We start from the raw sequence: 19721 nt of genomic DNA, 5'->3' as shown, positions 1-19721 counted from the left end.
TTCCGAGACCAACATCTCTCACTGTCTAGCTACTAAGTTTTACAACATAAAAACAACAAGCGCCTTCCGCGCTGCCGCGCTCTATGGCTCATTATAATGAGCAGAGGGAGTTGTTAACCCTCTTGTAGTGAAAGTATGAACAGGAAAAGGCAAAGAAAACAGAGCATTCATCCTTGGGGGTATAAACGCGAAATGTGCGCGCGGGGGGTATTCGTCTCTGACAAAAAGAAACTAGAAAAGACAGGAAAATAGCACGAGCAAGTATCCTGCCATATCCATGCTCGGCGCTCGATGTGGTTCCTCCATCGGCAGAGATTGTGAGATCGGGGCCGGCAACACTGCAAGTGTAGTATGAGAGCAAACTGCTTGCGACGATTGAGATGTACGGAAATCCACATGCAAGGCTTCCAAGATCTTGTCTGCCAGTACGATTATCTGACAAAACATTATCTTTAGAATGGGGGGGAAGAGAGGCAAAATAAAATGAGGCCGCGGTCCATAAGCAGCCAAACAAGAATGAAAATAAGCAATACCGCCTGAGGCTTCAGGAAAGCTCAAGGTGTAGTTCCAATCATAGACTCCTCGTTAATTTCAGCATTCAGGTTTGATTCATCAGCAGAAGCAAACATTAACTTTTCGTCGTGAAAACATCAAATCCCAAGTCGAACAATCAACCAGCTGTTGGAAGGCAAGCGAGGCAACACAGGCTGCAGGCTTCTTAAGCTGTGCACAAATCGTCGGGCTGAGGCCAATAAAAGCTGTTATGGTATAGCCTAGTAGGATGCCATGCGGCGAGCCGGGGTTCGATCGCCGACTGTGGGAGAATCAAACGCAGAAACAGCCGGAGAAGAAAGAGCCGGAGGAGATGCATTAACATTCCGGGATTGAGGGCGGGGAGGGCCAGTGGGAGAGTCGTGAAGGCTTGTGCTCCGCTGACCAAATGCAAAAGTCTGCGCACGGCCAAAGGGCTTCCGAGACTTCAAACGGCCCATTTCTCTTTCGCAGGTGCGCTGGTGCTTCTCATCTGACATCTCGACATACTCTGGGGGAAAGCATCTTGCTCGGTGCTCAGCAAAGAAGCCGCTATAGCCACCATCCAAGATATAAATCTCCGGATAGGTCAAGCGAGGGTAATGCTCAGCGTTAATGGTGCGGTCTTGAGAGCGAATATGACGCGCCATGAGAGGGGCTCTGTGAGCCGAATATTCGCAATGAAAGATTAGTAAACTCAAGCCTTCCATTGGGGTCTGAAAGAGCTGGTCGGCCAACAGTTCTTTGTTGTTGTGGTTGACAGCGCTATCGATGTGGCCGCCTTCATATTCATACTCAAATCGACAGTCAATGACCATTCGCTGAGCAAACTTGTCACTATACTTGCCATCCAAGATGGCCAGCATCGTCTCTCTTGTGATTCGAGGAATTGTATCTGTAGGATCGTCGGGGAGGAAGTGAGGGATAATGGGCTCGTGGGCCTCTTCGATTTCAGTCACGGACGCCTTGAGTATCGGGGCAGCCGCAAGCTCTTTCTCGGGCTTCGGCTTCATGACATCCGCTGGGCTCTCGAACATACTCAAAGAGCGACGAAATTGTTTTCGTGTTCTCAGGAAAGGATTTGACTGTCTTCTAGAATGAAGGTTGCCTGGCGAGCCGTGGCGATTGATGCTTGCGATACTTGCGAGTTGAGATCTTGAACGAAGACCTATAGGGATAGCTGGGCAAGGGCTGTTGGATGATGTAGGCGTGTTGCGGTCCTGTTCAGGGGAGTCTGACTCAAAACACTCGTCGAGGGATAGGGTTGAGGTGGTAGCTCCAAACTGCAATGATGAAGGTTGGGAGCCAGAGACAATGCCGGCAATGCTCTTCGCTCGGCCAGAGAGTGTCCGCCGTGGGGTTGCCATCCTACGGCTAACCACGCCGTCAGCGTGTCCTCGAATACGTTTGACGAGTGAATTGACCGACTCGGCAACGATGGGTTTCGCTGGCTCTAATGATGAGTGGCGAGAGCGAGATCTCAATAGGTCCAGAGATGACTGGCGGGCAATGGGGACTGGAGAGTCTATCATGACTGCATCCTTGGCTAGACAAGAGATTGGAGTAGGTGAGGCAAGACAAGAGATTGAAGCGGGTGAGGTAAGACAAGAGATTGGAGTGGGTGATGCTATCTCCACTACCTCGCTGAATGTCACCTTGAGTGGGAGAGGAGACGACTCCAGGATCTCGGTACGCTGACTAGGCGAAGAAGGTGGTAGAGGAGGAGTTGTCACAAAGTCTGCAATGTGTCAGTCAAACCAAAACCGCGTTACGGTTGAAGTCACGAGACTCCGTCTTACCTCTGCTGCTAACGCTGCCCACGACATTTGCTGTGAAAAGTGCACGTCGAGGCGTTGTAAACTTGGGACTACGTGTTTTATTAGCATCGTGACTTACACACGGGGGCAGGACGGCACGAACCTCGCCTCGTTATCAAGCCGGAAGTTCTGGGAAAGATCAGCTGCCAGGCTCCCACCAGGAGAAGATCCTCGGACTTTGCCGTCGAGGTATTCCCCTGTGCCCTTGTGCAGCTGCTCCCGAAGACTGAGGGATCCCGAAGCTGAGTTGCCGGCGTAATGGGAGCGGAAAATGTCTCTACCTCCCCATGTAGGAGCAGGGACTGGGCGGTGGATGGCCGCCAGAGGAGACGATGCTGTCATCTTAACGAAGTACCGGCGAGAACTAGCTGACTGCTAAGCTCTCGGGTCGACAGCTCAAGACAGCAGCGTAGCTACTTGAGTATATAGTAGCCCAAGACGCGTAGGAAAGAGTAAAGGACTAGAGTAGAGTAACTAAAAGCTTCCACGTTCTAGCTGGGCCCAGAAATGGCTCCTCACTATCACCGCACAAGCCCAAGCAATCTTGCTCCCTTTCTCGCGTTTTTTCTTTGTTCAAAGGCTGCTTATGCAGGAGACTATTTCGACAATTGGAATTGGGCTTCTTCTTTTCGATTTCTTTTGTTTGTTCTTGTCCGCCTTGTTACTACTCATAGGCATGAAACGAGACTTGCTGTGGGGCGGAGGGCTTTTTTCGTAATTTAGATTTCGTGACGGTCGTGTGCTAATACCAACGCATGCAAAAGTAACAATGATTTTTCTTCGTAACGTCGTTGCGTCAATGGCAGATTCTTTGTCCGTTCTCGTATCGGACAGCTCGAGGTGGTTAACAATGGAATGGCCGTCGTTGGCTGTGCGTGCATCCAGCAACAGTTGCAGTGCAGCTCGAGCCCTGCAAGAACCGGAGCAGCTGGTTTAAGCTCCAAAGCTAGCGAGGAGGTCGTTTCGCTTGTCCACGCAAAACAGCCGGTGCTGGATTCGCGAACGAGGAGCCCTTTTCTCCGGATGTCGGTACTTGTGGGTGTGAGGGCAAGAGGAGCGAAGAATGGATGAGGAGACAAGGCCTTTTCAATGGTCGTTGTACCAACGAGCCGGGCCTGGGATGGAGTTGGACGTTGTTAGGGGTGATTGGGGGTTTTGGGCCTGCTGTGGTGTACCTCGTGTACCTCGTCCAGCGCGGAGGTACCTGCTACTCCAGCGCCCAGCGGACCAGTCCCAGCGTCAGCACCGCTTCTCAGCTGCCCTGAGCTACGCCGTTGCAGTTAGCCTGTAGTTTAGGAGACCACGCCCTGGTACGGATAACAATCCGCCGATTCAGCGCCCTTTGTCGCGAGTGGTTGCTCAGTGAGCAGTGGGGCGCTGTGTGCTCAGTGAGCGCTTAGCAGCCTGAAGCTCCATGTACCGCGGGTACCTGCTACTTGCACCTCCGCTGGAGAACAAGGGCCGGGCGTTTTACTTTGTTCCGTCTGGCAAGATATTTGATCCATGGATTTGATTTGATACGATACAGTCAGTAATCGGCGGTGCCAGAACCTTGCTGGTGCAAAAGTAGAGCCATTTACGTTACTGTACAGGTACCTCCTCTGTGTAAGTCCAAGCGGCGGTGAGGTGCCGTTACGGAGCACCTAACGTGAGCATCATTAGACCGGACTCCAGGTCATTTTACCAGCATGCAGGGCTCCCGGATCATTTCAGGCCCTTCAAGCGAGCGAGCTATGGCGGAGGTCCGTCCAGGGATCGTCCAATTGTTTTTGGGCCGTGAGGATTGAGACACGCAGGGCAGAGACGCGAGATTGAACGCTGGGCTTCATGTTGCCTGAAGCGGCCACCGAGCTGTACTCGTACCTGGTGCAATTCCGCTGACAGCACAGCAGCACCGCGACGTGCGAGTACAGAACTCGTAGCAATAGCAGCAGGCATGCAGAAAGGGCAGCTCTGGATAGGAAAGGTCCAGTGGTTTCGACATTTCCACGGATCCATTGTCTCTACTGGAGCCCTGTGCGTGTTGCTGTAAGAGGTACAGGTACATCCATGATGCTCCGCATCGCTGGTACAACATCAGGCACTCCCGCAGGCAGCCTTGCACAAATTACGGAGTAAACAGGCATTTGATGGAGACCAGCTGCAGAACATCAAGCTACCGTATCGTGATGAAGCTACAGTACAGATATGGCCTAGACACCAAGCTGCTCCTTTGCTCTCGTGTTCAGTATCCAATTTCGTGGATCGTCGGTGTCTCAGTATTTCTTCAATACCGTTCACTCAACAGACGCGGCGCGAACATACCGGCCCTTGCGGCCCTCGGCCAACAGCGCCGACTTCCATACTTTCCATCGGACTGCCAGATATCGATGCCCACCTTTGTATCTTTATAAATAGGTACCTCTACTTCACGTACCAATAGGCTGTGCTTGTGCTTGAGCTTGTGCTTGTGAGATCAATTGACTTTTACGCTTTGTTCGTTTCATGGCCAACTGCAGTCTGTACAAAGCATTGGCTCAACTGCGGGCGTCGGACGCGATGCTGACTGGCTCACACATGTCAGAGCCCGAATGCACCGATCCGGCCATTTCTTTCACGCCGCAAACATCAAATCCTAGAAAGGAGAGACATTGGCCCGCTGTCGCCCTATTACAGGTACGCATACGAGTACAGGGCACGACTGTTTGCAGTTGGTCGCTGATCCTGTCTCGTCCTCGTTGAGTCAAAGTAATATGCATCGGGTGTTCAGTCTCCCTGGCAATGTACTCTTCTTGCGGGCCAACCCGCCCATGTGGTGCCTTTTGTGAAGATCGATCCCTGCTTTCCATGCTCATCTGCCTTGACGAGAGACATGTAGAATTCTATACGAGGAACGGAGCGTTTCGGGCTAACATGAGCTAGCGACTCACCCTTAGGAGCCGGGAATAACCAAGTACGCGATTCTTTCAAGGTTCACCGATCAAGTTTTAGCTCTGGCTTTGTTTTTGCTTCTTCTTCCCAAGCCCCAAGCCAACCAAGGCATCGAATGAAATTGAAAGAACAAAGAAGTGATGCAATGACCACCCCATAAGCTGGGTCTTCGCAGGGGCACCGCCATCAGCGATTGCAGGCAGCATGGGGGGTTACCTGTTCAGAGCAGTGAGAGCGATTTTATGTTATGCCCTCCAGGTTAAGATCTACATCAAATGTTACGACACCACCTCGAAGCTCCATCGTCAATTACGAACCATTCCAGCATCGGTGATTTAGCCGACATCGTCGATTCCGTCACTGAAGCTATCACCAGCACATAGAATGGTAGACGTCATAGTTTATCCATCACCGACATTTTGCCTATCAGTTAGCCTCCTGCGGTGATGATTTACAGGCACAAAACACCAAGCCCTTCCTGTTCAGAGTAGTCCCGGATAGCTCATAAAAGTGACAGGGCTCATCTCTCCGCTTAATCTTAGCGTATCAGCTCAGTGTCTTAGGTAACGATTTGACGGGAGCGACAACACAAAAGCTACAATCGCGGCTGAGCAGATGCACGCGAGCAATGTGCCGCGCACAACCGACAAAGACGGTTCTTTCATCATCGTCCTTTATTCGTATCAGTTAACTTTTGGACCGCAGCCACAATGGGCGTATATATGCACGCAGAAGAGAAAGAAAGAAAAAAGTTGCATAGCAACTGCTCCACTGCCGGCTGTACCGGGGCAGAAGCCCTTGTTTACTTGCAATTTTGCCTATCCATGGCGCCTCCGATGACGAGCATCGAGTCGTAAGCGTACCCGTTAGTTGCCAAGGGAAGCTCCCACTGCCCTACCCAACCAGGTCTTTGCCAACGCCTAGAATCTCGCTTTCAGCTGACGGCCATGCTCGCGAATCCCTCAACGATTCCCGAAGGGGGTAAGACCGAGAGACCTATGCCTCCGCCTTGCAAGGGAAGAAAAGAAGCTATTCAATCCTTGCGAGGGCTTGTCGTCCTGTCGTCCGGTTTGAAGGAGCATTATGGCGTAGCAGTGGATGTAACGTGATGCTACTTTATGCAAGAAAACTGTTTCAGAATCCGCATTGGCCCGAGGACGATGTCCAAAGCTCCATCGCGGAGAGGGGAAGCTGCCAAGGCACATGTATGTAATTGGAGCATGAGAAAAAAAACACACGACGTCAGTGCACGACCCAAAGTAAACAAAGCCAGCGCGTCGGTTTGCTTTACCCCGCAATCTGCCCGGCAACCAGGGTCTCTGAGCCGCGAAGTCACGTGTACATGTCGCCTGTACTATTTCGTGTGTATCCTAGGTTAGGTGTAGGCTTCAATGAAAGCTTTCGGTTGTTGCTCTCACAATAGCTGTATGCTGAGTTATTTGTATTTAGTATTTGTATCATAGGCATGTCTACTATAAGCGACGATAAACCTGCGTATGCTTCGATGATATGGCGTGAGTAGAAATGTCAAAATGCCTCCTAATGAATTGGCCATTGGCGCATGAATTTCCTCTGGTCTCGGCGCATCAGATATACTACAGTACTACGGCACTAGGTCGCTAGCAAAACTCCTAGTGACTGAAATGGGTACGTATACATTGTTCGATAGTGGTGAGATTCTCACCAACTCTCTCATTGAGTAGGTAGAAACATTTTTCTGGCGATTTCTCCTTGATGCCGCAATGCGACTCCGTATACTACTTGCAGCGGAAGCTTTGGTACTTCAAAGTTTGTAGTGTGAAGCTCGTTCCCGGAATAGTAACATGTGAATGTTTGCATGTGGAGAAATATGGAGCCAACCATGTGGGGCAATGAGAGCGGTGAAAATCGGCAGAATCTTTTTATCGTGGAATTTTCTAATCTATCATGAAGATAATGGTAGCAGTTTCATATAGAACGACATATTGACATTGTACCTTTTCATTCTATTATAATTCATCATGGGCAGCAAAAGAAAGCGCGGAGCCAAGGAGGCTCCCATTGCGACCCCCAATGCGCAAAAAAAGGCCAAGAATGTCGCCTCCCCCATCGTCCCTGTTGTCGCAGCCGCAAAGCCGCCATTGGAAAAAGCTCCCTTTGTCGAAACTCCCACAATCGAAGAAAGGAAACGCGAGGGCCTGCTATACGAACATCTTGGCAGCGAGGATGACAACGACCGAATCGAGGCCGCCGATTGTATCATATCCGGCCTCCTTGGAGGCGAGGGCGTTGCCGAAGCAGTGCTACAAAGACATCTCGACCGACGACTCTTCCGAGGACTTGCCAGTGGCCGCAATGCTTCGCGCATTGGCTTTAGTCTGGTCATCACCGAGATCCTCAGCCAGCTGTTTGGAGATAAGGAGCCGAGCCTGGCAGAAAAATACCCCGGATTGACCTTTGATAAGGTATTGGGTTTCCTGCTGGAAAAGGCCCAGATTGTCGGCAACATTCCCGGCCAGGAAGAACGCGACATCTTCTTCGGCCAATTATTTGGTATCGAGTGCTTTGTCAAGTCTCGTACCCTATTTTCGGAACCTTCGAGATGGAACACAATACTGGAAGAGCTGTTGAAGCTGAGCAACAAGAAAGTCTGGCTGAAGTCGCAATGCGGATGGGTTCTCGTCCAGGCATTGCAGCAAATGAACCAAGCGCAGGCCAAAGCTACACTCGAGAAGCTCTCAAGCGCCGGAGTGGCCAAGACTCCCGAAGGAGTTGCCGTCTGGCTGGTTGCGCTCAACCAATTCCCCGATCTCAAAGTCAAGCCTTGGCAGCATCCTCTCTCAAGAAAGACTCTGGGTGATTTGACTGCCATCTTGAAGGAAAGCTTCAACGACTCTAGCAAAGATCCTTCAAGTAACTCTCGAAACAACCAACAAGCCTCATGGACAGCCCAACTGCATTTCGTTTGGGACCTCATCCTGAACCACTATCTCAAGGCTGGAGACTCTGAAGTGGAAGATTTTGCTCATTTCTGGGGCCGAGTTGTTGACGGTAAGGGTGTACTTACACGCGTCTTATTCACGCAGATGCTAATTGACTTCTAGATGGACTATTCTCCAAGCAGGCTACTGATGGTCAAAAGTTCAAGGGCTTCACTGTCTTCCAAAAATTCCTCGAGGGTTGCGTGGTGCACCACTCGCTGTTACAAATTCTCTTCAGCAAGAACCTCATGACCTCGCTCATGAACCAAGCCGCAAAGGAAGATCGGTACCTGCATCGGGCAGCCATAAAAACACTAAAGGCTATCGAGGGTGCGGTGTCCTCTCACCCCAGTGCTCTGGTTCCCGTTCTCGAGAGTCTCTTGAGCAGGAATGGAGCTTATAACTTTGATCAACGCACCAGCACGAAAACGATCGACAAACTCCTGCAGAATTTCAACCTGGAAAACGACAAGGGAACTCTGAAGATTATACAAGCTCCCATTGCCAGCCTTTCACAGCAGGAGGTCTTGGAGGCCCAGACCATTCTGAGAGTCCACATCGACTACTTGTCTAAAGTTCTCGGTGCTTGTGCTTCTCTCAACATAAAAGAATCTCAGTCCAATAAACTGGAGGGTACCTCACTTAGTGTTACACTGCAAAACCTATCACGCCTTGCGTATTCTCAGCCAGACGACATCCCGAAGGATGCCCTGACAGAGCAGATCCAAGAGCTTGCTCGGTCGCGATTGGAATCGGCGCTTGCGAAATTGACTCGTCAGACGTCTGACTTTGTCACTTTCTGCCAAGCCGTCGCATCTATCGACTCAAGCGCAGTGACGATGTCCGAGGAGATCAAGGCGGCCATCGAAGGTGCCCTGTCAAGAATGCACAAGCTCCTTAAACAGAAGACAAAGACCGATAACGACAAGACGTTGACTCAGGGATTGGCAATGCTTCATGCTATTTCAATTTTCCAGCTGTATAACCAAGACCCCGATGCAATGGAAGTACTGGACGACCTGGCACAGTTCCACGAGAGGCTTCAAGAAGGCAAGCTCGGCGACGACGACACCGGTAGCTCAGAATTTTTGGTGGAGATTTTACTGTCCATGGTGGCTCGCCCCTCCTCATTAATGCGACAAGTGTCCCAGCAAGTGTTTGAGGCCTTCACTTCGCAGATCTCGGCCGGTGGCCTGGAGCTGCTAACTGGACCCTTGGGAACCAACGAGAGCACCAGGGGCCAGAAGGAGCTCTTCAACACAGAAGATGACGGAATGGATGTCGACGGAGAGGATTCTGACGACGACGAAGATGATGACGTGGAAGAAATCTCAAACGTTGACATTGATTCTGACGTTGAGTTCATTGGTCTCGCCGATGGTGAAGAAGGCGATGGCGACGCAGAAGAGGATGGCCAGGACGATGAAGAAGACGATGAGGACTCCGACGACAACGATGATGAGGACGAGGACGACGAGGAAGCAGACGAGAAAGAAGGCCCCATAGACCTCGACGAGCTCATGGGCTCAATCCTCAAAAGCCACCGCCTCGACAAGGACGCCGACGCCGAGTCCTCCGAGGACGAGGGCGACATGTCCGACTCGCAAATGTTCGCCCTCGAGGACAAGCTCGCCGAGGTCTTCAAGCAGCGCGCAAAGGCCCGTCCGGACAGCAAGAAGCAGAAGAAGGACGCCAAGCAGTCCGTCGTCAACTTCAAGCACCGCATCCTCGATTTCCTCGACATCTACGTCCGCAACGAGGTCCTCAGCCCCCTTGCCTTTGCTATCCTCATTCCGCTGCTTAACCTCATGCGCACTACTACTACCAAGACGCTTGCTAGCCGCGCGTGCGAGATCATCCTGAATTACCAGAGGGGCATGAAGAAGGCAAGGAGCGGCAACAAGGACGCCGCAGAGGCTGAGACGACACCCACTTACGATGCTGAAGAGCTGCTCTCCGTGTTAGTCGAGGTCCACGAAGAAGCAGGCAAGGACAACGCGCACGCATACGCCAAAGCCGCCAGCGCTGCCAGTCTGATTGTGGCTTCGGCCATGTTCGCCTCGGATAAGGAGCTGGTGAAGCGGGCGGCGGCCGTGTATGCAAAGACGCAGTCGGACTGGGTTCTGGGCCAGGCCAAGCTGCAAAACTCCTTCTTTGCGGATTGGAACAACTGGTGCCAGAACCACGCGTCTCAGGGGCGTAATTGATACCCATGTAAATAGAAATAAACCGGGAAAAAATGGGATAGAGCTGCATACTACGATACGTTAAAGGAAAACAATAAAAGCAAGATATAAAAGAAAGCAAGAAACGTGAGAGAGAGAGACGGTGATTTTGTGTCTCGTTATGGATATCTCATCCAGAGGAAGCATTACTCTATGAGCCCTCTTGTCGTGAATAATACATTGTGACCCGGACACCCAAAAGAATTAAAACTCCTTTATTTAGTCTTCCATCTTGTCCTCATCCTTCTTTTCTTCCTCTTCCTCGTCGTCAGACTCGTCTTCGGCCCGCGCTAACCTCTCTGCCTCCTCTCTCAGCTCCTTGGGAACCTCGACATGCCGTCCCTTAGTGGGGCCGTCGACTGTGCTGATCCAGGTCATCTCCAGCTCAAACTCCTTGTCCTTGTTATCCTTGTGGGCAATGTAGATGATTCTCGCGGCCTGCTTGACGGCCTCGAGCAGCGTAATGTTCCCTGCTGGCAGATCCAGCTTCTCCAACTCGGCCTTGGCAGCTTGCCTGCCCTTGCCCGTCGCCGCTCCGTAGTATCCCCAGTACAGGCCGCTGGGCTCGATCATGTAGAGGAAAGGACCGCCGTGCTTGCCGGGTACCTTGCCACCGGCACCGACCGAAGGCCCTGAACCGACCTCGCCGTCTACGGGAGTCTCTTCTGAGGTGTCGACGCCGCCAACGATGGCCGTAATGCCGAATGGACGCACGGAGCCGTACATGGTGTATGCCTGGAGGTAGCCGCCCATGCGGGAGGCAAGGTCGGCTGTGGGGATGGGAGTCTTGAAGTTTTGGCGCCAGCTCTGAGCTTCGTCTCGAGCACGGTCGACGAAGTGGCGGCCATCGGGGATCATGCCTGAGTATACCTGGGGCCTGGTGAGCATTGCGGCACCATATATTAAACAGGGCCATCGTGGGGTGTACGTACTGCGCCGACATGGCTGTCAATGCTGGCAATTCGCTTGTTTGCACCCGGCTTTTGCAGCTTAGATGCGACAATCTTCTCGACGGCCAGGACAACGCCGTCCTTGCACCGGATGCCGATTGAGGTGCCGCCGTTCTCTACCGCCTTGACGGCATATTCGACCTGGAAGTTTCGTCCATCGGGAGAGAAGATGGAGTTGAGGAGATCGTAACCCGTGCCGATCGACGTCTATTCAAAGTGGCATGTCCCCAGTTAGCTTCTCGCTCAAGAGTAGCTGCAAGTGCATGGCGCCGCAGCAATGCCCAGTGGTTGGAGACTTTACCATGATTGCCCCGAAGCTCTGCTATAAATTGTTGGCCACAAAAAGATGGAGGATTGTCGTCGAGATTCGGAATGGTGGAGGGGTTCAGAGTCGAGATGGGCGGTTTGGCGGGCTTTGGCTTGGAGCTCCAGCCAGGCAGCCTGAGAGCTGCGTAGTTGCAATCGCCCGCACAAGGCTGGACGCAGCGGTGCCTGAGGCGCAAAGAAATTGAACAAGGCTCAGCCACATGGAAGAGGGAATCAAGCCACACTAGATGCTCAAGCCACAGGACGTCTGTTTTAGAGTAGCTCGACGGGTTAGCTTTGCTTAGCTAAGGTGAGCTGGTGGCTATGACGGGAGTGGCTTGATCTCATCCCGCAAATGACACCGCCACACCTGACGTTCCCACCTGGCTGGGACGATCCCTGCATATTGGTATCGATGAGATTAATTAGTGGTGACTGTGAATGACGCTACGTATTATTAGAGGATGATTCGCAAAGAAAATGTTGATGTGGGAGAGAGGGGACCTTTTAGAGAAATTGTAAGTAAACCTAGTAGAGAGAAGCAGATACGAGTATACCAGGGAGATATACCTCTCAGGTAGTAGATATACGAGTACCTAGTAAGTAGAGAGAGGAGTACTAAATATCCGTTCTTTAGCTGTCCGGTTACAAAGTAATTTGAGACCCGCTTCTTTGGTCTTCCATTTAGCTCGGAATTTATGCTTTCGATTCCATGATTACGACGGACGAATGATTACGTAGTGACGAGCGTCAAGAGACCATACAGTGTCGACTTCGTAGAATACAAGAGATTACACTCCAATAATTTCGCCGTCTGGCTAGAGTGCAGATTCACGTTTAGTTGGTGGTTTGTCATGGCTCGTATTTTGCATCTCGCAAAGCGCGGGATGGGAGTGGGAGGAGCTGACGCATGGGGGACACACTCTGGGGTTGTGAGTGTTGGATGCATGCAACCTTGTTAACGACGCACATTTGGCTATATCTCTAGTTGGAGCCCACGCTGTCCGTCAGGCGAGGTGAGGTGATGAGCGATAAAAAGGGGGCGTTTTGCTCCGGCTTTTGCCACCTATTGCATGGTTCATTTAACGGGCATTCATTTACCTTAGTGTTGATATAGCATGACATTTGAAAGGCCTAGCAGGTAGCACTCCCGTATTGCTCATAAACTTGGCTGGAATTTAGCATGGATGAAACATAAGCCACCAGCGCCAGCACCAGCGCCAGTGCTCGTCTACCTGATATTGATCGTCAACAATACCATCCCGCCCGGTACCCAATACTCGCCTCCCGCAGCGCATGATTGCATTCTTTGGGCTCCTGTCAGGTCCATCCACCTGCCGCTCTGGTACCTGGATGCTCCAGGCCAATGTCCCTCGGCTGGCCAATGCCTAAACGAGGCCCAAAGCGCCTGCGTCACAGCCACTGAACGTGCCCGTCTGGACCTTCCTCATGACCCGGGGCCCCCTCTCTCCTTCCCGTTGAACAGCGCTATCCACAATCCACACATCACACAAATCAAATCAGTGACACATGGTGACCTTGACCCCAACATTTCATTTCCATTCTCACCCGACATACATCATGGACAAGCCTTTTCCATGCCTCAGGTTGAGTATATATACTTGACTTGACACCAAAACAGCATCTTCTTCTTCTCTCTTTCATCTTCCACTCTGCTTCTGCTTACTCGCTGCATCTCTTGCATATCGTGCTCTTACCCCGCCGGTTCCAGCTTCTTTCTCGTGCTTCTCGCTTCTGCTCTCTTCCTGCACCGGCTTCTGCACCGGCTCGGCTGGCCTCCACTTATCCAATTTGAAACAATCACCGCCGTTCGCTGGCATCCCGCCGATAGTTTCCGCTAGAGGCACTGAGTTGTCTCTGACCCCTCGCCTGTTCTTGCGACCCTGCAGCCCAATATCCTGCTAGCACGCTGTAGTATCCGCTTCTAGGCACGAACGAATCTGCAGCCGCCCGGCCAGGAATTGCAAAAAAAGGAGTCCAAGGAATCTTTTTTTGTTTCCTCACTTCCTCCTGACCTCTTGCCTTGCTTAAAAACCCTTTGCGACTTGACACCTCGCCTTGACATTATCCTAGTGTAGTGCAATAGAACAAGCCAAGTTTCTTCCTCTTGCAGCCTCTTGCTTGCCGTCACACCCCGAGCGTGTGTTCTCGTCTCTTTTTGATACCCAACCTAAGCCATCGCTCCCCAATCGGAGGGATTTACACAACCCGGAGCAATATAACGCTGCAGTATCTCGTTGGACAGTTTAACTGGAACACCAGCAGGTATCTCCAAGTCGCTTTCTTTGTACTGCATCTTTTATTGAAGCATCGTCAAGACAGTCACTAGGTACTTACTCAGTACCAAGTATTGTTGTGCTACCTATCTAAGCCGTCACTATCGTGTCCATACCTGAATGCATGCACTTACATACACCTACCTACATACACCCTCTCATCTCCCGGGACCCTGACGCTAACTCTTTATCTTGCAGCAAAATGGTATCACTGCAGGCCAATATGCAGGTCCATGATGACCTTGCAGCGCTCTTCTCACGGAACATGACCTTCAACCCGGAGGCGGTTCCCAAGGAGATGCCCCAGGAAATGGTCGTTTCTGAACAGATGAACCAGCCGATTATCTATGCTATATCACAGCACTACAACCACTCCGCCCACATCGCCAAACCCCAACTCCAAAACCAAGATTCGCAGAGGCACTCATCGGAGCCACCACAGAGCGACGTCGTTTCATCCGAGACGATATTACGAACGCATGGCGTTGATCCCGTCACCCTGACGCCGTCGCAACTGCAGCTCTTCCGCATAGCCGATGCCACTCAAAAGAGAAGGCTAGTTGAGTTATGGAGCATCTGCCCTCCCAGCAGCGGCGGAGATATCCCAGCTCTTGCATGGAGCAGCACAACGATGGAGCAGGAGGAACACCTGGCTCAGCTACGTTATCAGCAACAGCAGAACAACCATGTCATGAGCCTGGATGGAACAACAGTTCAGGCCTCAAACAGCACGTGGGTTCACCAAGCTACCCAAGAGAGCGAGCCCTACATGATGTCTGGATACGAGGAGATTATGCGACGGGAGCGGGAGCGCGAGGAGGCCAACTCGCGCCCCAAGGATGCTTATAGTCACTTTGGCACCTCTGTCGGCGGCCCAAGCTATAACCCTTCTACCGACCCCGTCTATCTTGGTGCTGACTATGCTCGACACCAACTACAGATGGCTTTGGCTGAGCAGTATGGCTCTTTTGAACAACACCGGGGAAATCAGGCTGTGGACGTTATGGATATGTAATGTTAAAAAACATACAATATAGCAAAACGCCGTCACGGCCCAGCTCGTGGTAACAGGCGCGGTTAGATAGCAGCGCAGGCTAGCTCTGGAGGATTCTTTTCTTTTGTCGGATTGGTATGGATGGCTGAGTTTAGGCTTTTAACAAGTTTTGTTCTTTTGTATGAATAAGGGGAGGGAAATGTACTTTGGAAGGGCGGCTGGTCTTGGGGTACTTTTCGAGTTCATGTTTCAAACTCTTTTCTCTCCTGTTTCCCCCCCAAAACTCTTCTTTGTTTCAACTAACCCCCCCTTTAACCCCCCTATATACCCCCTTTTCTTGTGATGGTCGCAGTGAGGGCTAACGGCTTTTTCTACAGAGGGTCATGGTGAATGTTGTGGCGTGAGTTGAGGTATGTATTCCCTCCCCCTTATCCCCTCTACTCCATCTGTAGAAGTCCGGAAATTCAATGATGGCCATACATGTCGGACGTAGAACAACCATCCAAAAATAGACTGTTAATATAACAATTTTTCAATTTCATAATTATTTTTGTTTTGCTGTGATAGGTGATTTTTCTGGATTATTTTACTTTTTGTTACACTATTTGTGGGCATCTACCATAATGCCTTGTAATGGGTGTAGAGGACATACTAAGGGAACGTTCATCTTGATGGATTACTTTACATATGTATGAGACATGAAAACTACCGAGTTCTAAAAGGGTATCGATTTTTTCATTGAGTAGTGGATAGAGGAAGACGGTGTGGGAGAGCGTGGAGAGCGGGAGTATGTGTGTGTGTAAGTGTTGTGTGTGTATGTGAAATGTCTAACAAAACCAACTCGTGAAAATAAAAAGAAGCAGGAAAAAAAGGAGGGAGAGAGGGGAGAAATTTTAACGTTAGAGCTGAGTGCCTTCCAACTTCTTTGCCAAGTCGTCCACATCCTCGTCCTGGCGCTGGGCTATGGGCTGCTTTTGGGCATCTTCGGCATCCTTGATGAACTTCTCGGCCTTCTCTTTGACTTCCTCCTCCTCCTCCTCCTCCTCCTCGCTTTCCTCTTCCTCCTCGCTTTCCTCCTCCAGGTCGCTCAGGCTGTCAACACCCCACTCATCCTCAATGATAATGTCGCCGGCATATTGCTCCTTTCGCTCCTCAAGGAGTTCCTGCAATGTAGTAATGGCGTCCTCGTCTTCGGTGAACTTGTTGCCGTTGAGCTCGATTCGTTTCAGCGCTGGGAGTGCAGCCTTGGCGGCGTTGGCCAAAGCCCTGACACCATCAGCCTTGATCTCGTTGTACTGCAGACGCAGAGTCTCTAGCTTCTTGTTCTTGCCCGTTAACAGGGACTTAGCAAGCAGCCGAGCGCCCTTGTCACTCAGCAGAGAGTCACCAACTCCAAGCTCTTGGATATCCTCCCAGTTCGCAACGACCTTGGCGAGGGCCTCGGCTCCCATGATGGTGAAAGTGTTGTCCTGCAGGTCCAGAATTCGGAGCTGGCTGGCGGTGTTGAGACCTTCGCTGAGCAGACGGGAGATACCCTCCTGTCGAATTCCGTTTTGCACCATCTTGATCTCCTGGATCTTGTTGTGAAGGCTATAGGCCTTGGCCCAGGCGGCCATGCTGCCGCTTTCGAGTCGATTTCGGCCACAGATGACAGTCTCAAGGTCGGGCACCTGCTTGCCCTCCTTGCGAGCCGCCTCCTTCTTGGCGTGGAGTTCTGAGAGCGCATCGGCGACAAGGATACCGGCGTGAGGGCCGAGGCCGTTGTTGTTCAGGTAGAGGTGCTGCAGGGGCACGTGGGCGGAGAGGAAAGCCACGAGCGGGGCCTGGGTGTTGAGACCGAAGGCGTTGTCGTTGAGGTTGACGGTGGTGAGGTGGGGATGGTTCAGGATAGCGGTGAGAATGGCAGAGATGCCGGCGGGAATCTCGTTGAGCAATCGGCCGGTGAAGAGATCGGCGAAGTTTGCAGACTGTGGTTTGTTATGTGTTAGCAACTGCCATCGTTTTTCTCCTGTTTCAAGGAGGGGCATCTCCGGGAGGCTGCATACCTTGAGGCTCTTCTTGGTGGCCAGGACCTCACCAAGGCGCTCGCACGCACCAACACCCAGCGTGTTTCCCAGGAAGCGAACCTCCTCGACGTCCTCGAGCGCGACCAGCGCAGCAATGTGAGGCTCGATGTCCTGGGCGGTGTCGAGCTTGAGCCCCTTGCCCTCAAGGGAGAAGATCTTGGACGAGGCCATTTTGCAGGCGAGCGAAAATGCGGAAAGCTAATGCGTATGATGATGATGTCTAGCAGATAAAAAGGCGGGAGGCGCGCGAAGCAAATCAGGAGCGGCTTTGTGGGGAGGCTGCGAGCCCTGTGGGAGATTTTTTGGGTGAGGCTTCGCTTTTTGAGACTGGAGTGAAATGATTGATGGAACGAATTGTTTTGACTATGGTGGGGGCGGGGCACCGGGCGGTGCCTGGCTTCTGGTTTGCCTGGGCAACCTGCAGCGGACGAGGCTGTGGCTGCGACAGTGTACCAGACGGTACGAAGGAAATTTCCAGGTGTTACAGGGGTGTGGAGGGACACTGCAGCGAGTGGCTTTAGCGGTCTTTGACAGGTGCGAGACAGCTGACAGACAGCTGGCAGAATCTCAGTTAGTGGGTGGCCAATCACCGCCACGCATTACTCGTACCTCCAAGTATCCCGAAGTCCAGCTTGGCTCCCCACCTTTCCGAGCAACATCCCATGCGCACGTGACTTGAACCAATCAGCGTCGGTCCATTTCGGAACGATGGATTTTCTCTATCAACTTCTCCCGCTGAGCCCTTTTGGAACCCGAGATCGAGACCATCGCCCTCACTCTTTGATTGCGGCTCCCCCTGCGGCTTCGCTACAGCTTGCCAATTATGTTGGCAAGGTCGTCTTTGCGCCCGGCGCGCCTCCTCAATGGGCTTCGAAATGGCGCCGTCAACGTCTCCAAGGTGGGTGAAGATGCCACAAGCTCCCAAAAACCCGTTGCCTCGCCTCGAGGCATTGCCGAGGGCTGAGCAGCTGCCTGCACCGCAAATCCTGCAGCCATTGCAGCCCGGAACGCTTCAATCGCACCAGCAGTGTATCAAACATGACCGTGGAAGAACCTGGAGCTGACCTTTTTCCGTCTCTTGTAGCGTGCTGCCTCGACGAGCTCGGAAGCTCCCACCGCGCGCATGAACCTCGCCGCTATTGCTTCCACCACCCTCGCCGCCGGCTCCATGGCCTGGTACTATCATCTCTACGGACCTGTCGCTTTTGCTTCGTCCCCTGCTGAGGAGGGGTATGTGATTTTTCCCTCTGCCGAGTGCTTCGCATCAGACGCTTGCCACAAGTGCCTGATGCGGCATAAAAATGCTTCCTCTGCCGATTCTTGTTCAAGTGGCCAATTGCTAACGGATTTGGCTGCAGTCTCCACGCTACTCAATACCCTTGGGTTCACCAGCAGTTCTTCAAGACTTTTGACCACCAGGCGTAAGTGAGATCCTTTTTCGTTCCCCGCCAGAGAGATGGTAGCTTGAAGGAGCTCTACCGCTTACACCCGGGTTTTATACAGTCTCCGACGTGGTTTCCAGGTCTACCGTGAGGTCTGCGCCAGCTGCCACTCCCTGTCCCGAGTCCCCTACCGAACTCTCGTCGGTACCGTCCTGACCGTCGACGAGGCCAAGGCCCTGGCTGAGGAGAACGAATACCCCGATGAGCCCGATGAGCAGGGTGAGATCCCCATGCGACCCGGAAAGCTGGCCGACTACATTCCTCCTCCTTACAAGAACGACGAGGCTGCCCGATTTGCCAACAACGGTGCTCTTCCCCCGGATCTGAGCTTGATCGTCAAGGCCCGCCACGGTGGCTGCGACTACATCTTCAGCTTGTTGACTGGTTACCCTGAGGAGCCCCCGGCTGGTGTCCAGGTCGCCCCCGGCATGAACTTCAACCCCTACTTCCCCGGCACCGGTATTGGTATGGCTCGTGTTCTGTACGACGGCCTCGTCGAGTACGAGGATGGCACTCCCGCCAGCACCTCCCAGATGGCCAAGGACGTTGTCGAATTCCTCAACTGGGCCGCCGAGCCCGAGATGGACGACCGCAAGAAGATGGGCATGAAGGTCTTGGTTGCCACCACCGCTCTGTGGGCTATCAGCGTCTACGTAAAGCGATACAAGTGGGCTTGGCTCAAGTCCAGGAAGATTACCTACGACCCCCCTGCGGAGACCAAGGTCCGCCGATAAAGGGAGGTGAAAAATTCCCTGTGTGTATGTGTATACTACTAGTCTCCTCCTTAGAAAAAAAAGCTCTTTTGTTGGTGGAGGCGGGTAAAATGGATGGGTTGTTTCAGACACGATGTGATGCATGTATGTTGGTGACGGGCGGTGTTAGAGCTTTTAAAGAAGAAAAAAATCAGACGCCGTTTAATGCTACTTGTCTCTTTTCTGGTGTTTGTGAGGTGAAAACTGTAGTTGCTGTGAGTGTATCGTAATATGAATATATTGGTTGGAATTGTGAGAGGAAACTGCTCGTAAGTCTATGACATTTGCACAGTAATTGGCTGGACACACAGTGGATGAATTATCACGAGCTAGAATTTTAATTTTACACCCTGTAGGTAAAAATTCAATGCTTCTTGTGAATTTATCTTTATTAAATGAGCACTGCCTACTAGGTATGTTTGATATGCCGAGGTAGCTATGTTCTAGACTGTGGTTGTTAACGACTTGTCT

At 51.9% G+C, this 19721-nt stretch overlaps 6 protein-coding genes across 6 annotated transcripts; 3 read left to right on the top strand and 3 right to left on the bottom strand.

Annotated features, from left to right (window-relative positions):
• Positions 1–585: 585 nt before the first annotated feature.
• Positions 586–2903, bottom strand: V8C40DRAFT_147163 (putative tyrosine protein phosphatase MIH1). Its single transcript, XM_083211261.1, has 3 exons — positions 2452–2903; positions 2331–2398; positions 586–2269 (listed from the first exon to the last, which is right to left on the bottom strand). The coding sequence occupies exons 1-3, from the start codon at positions 2688–2690 to the stop codon at positions 774–776; spliced, it is 1803 nt and encodes a 600-aa protein (XP_083077221.1). The 5' UTR covers positions 2691–2903; the 3' UTR covers positions 586–773.
• A 4293-nt stretch (positions 2904–7196) lies between these two features.
• Positions 7197–10514, top strand: V8C40DRAFT_147145 (DNA-directed DNA polymerase). Its single transcript, XM_083211260.1, has 2 exons — positions 7197–8288; positions 8342–10514. Exons 1-2 carry the CDS (start codon positions 7259–7261, stop codon positions 10423–10425), a joined length of 3114 nt encoding a protein of 1037 aa, XP_083077220.1. The 5' UTR covers positions 7197–7258; the 3' UTR covers positions 10426–10514.
• V8C40DRAFT_236175 (proteasome core particle subunit alpha 7) lies at positions 10449–11823 on the bottom strand. The gene is made up of 3 exons (XM_083213996.1): positions 11695–11823; positions 11376–11600; positions 10449–11313 (listed from the first exon to the last, which is right to left on the bottom strand). The coding sequence occupies exons 1-3, from the start codon at positions 11695–11697 to the stop codon at positions 10663–10665; spliced, it is 879 nt and encodes a 292-aa protein (XP_083077219.1). The 5' UTR covers positions 11698–11823; the 3' UTR covers positions 10449–10662.
• A 2375-nt stretch (positions 11824–14198) lies between these two features.
• On the top strand, positions 14199–15011 carry V8C40DRAFT_262709 (uncharacterized protein; the record flags this gene model as incomplete). The annotated part of the gene is made up of 1 exon (XM_083219386.1): positions 14199–15011. The coding sequence occupies one exon, from the start codon at positions 14199–14201 to the stop codon at positions 15009–15011; it is 813 nt and encodes a 270-aa protein (XP_083077218.1).
• Positions 15012–15542: 531 nt separating this feature from the next.
• V8C40DRAFT_236171 (GTPase-activating protein RNA1) lies at positions 15543–17466 on the bottom strand. Its single transcript, XM_083213995.1, has 2 exons — positions 17036–17466; positions 15543–16957 (listed from the first exon to the last, which is right to left on the bottom strand). The coding sequence occupies exons 1-2, from the start codon at positions 17225–17227 to the stop codon at positions 15890–15892; spliced, it is 1260 nt and encodes a 419-aa protein (XP_083077217.1). The 5' UTR covers positions 17228–17466; the 3' UTR covers positions 15543–15889.
• A 329-nt stretch (positions 17467–17795) lies between these two features.
• V8C40DRAFT_236168 (ubiquinol--cytochrome-c reductase catalytic subunit CYT1) lies at positions 17796–19597 on the top strand. The gene is made up of 4 exons (XM_083213994.1): positions 17796–17954; positions 18141–18286; positions 18415–18477; positions 18560–19597. Exons 1-4 carry the CDS (start codon positions 17880–17882, stop codon positions 19230–19232), a joined length of 957 nt encoding a protein of 318 aa, XP_083077216.1. The 5' UTR covers positions 17796–17879; the 3' UTR covers positions 19233–19597.
• The last annotated feature ends 124 nt before the right edge of the window (positions 19598–19721 follow it).

This window comes from Trichoderma camerunense (assembly GCF_050948025.1).
Source record: "Trichoderma camerunense strain CBS 138272 chromosome Unknown V8C40scaffold_3, whole genome shotgun sequence".
Classification (NCBI taxonomy): Eukaryota; Fungi; Ascomycota; class Sordariomycetes; order Hypocreales; family Hypocreaceae; genus Trichoderma; species Trichoderma camerunense.
Note: the sequence above shows the minus strand (reverse complement) of the source record. Positions and strands in the feature narration are given on the sequence as shown.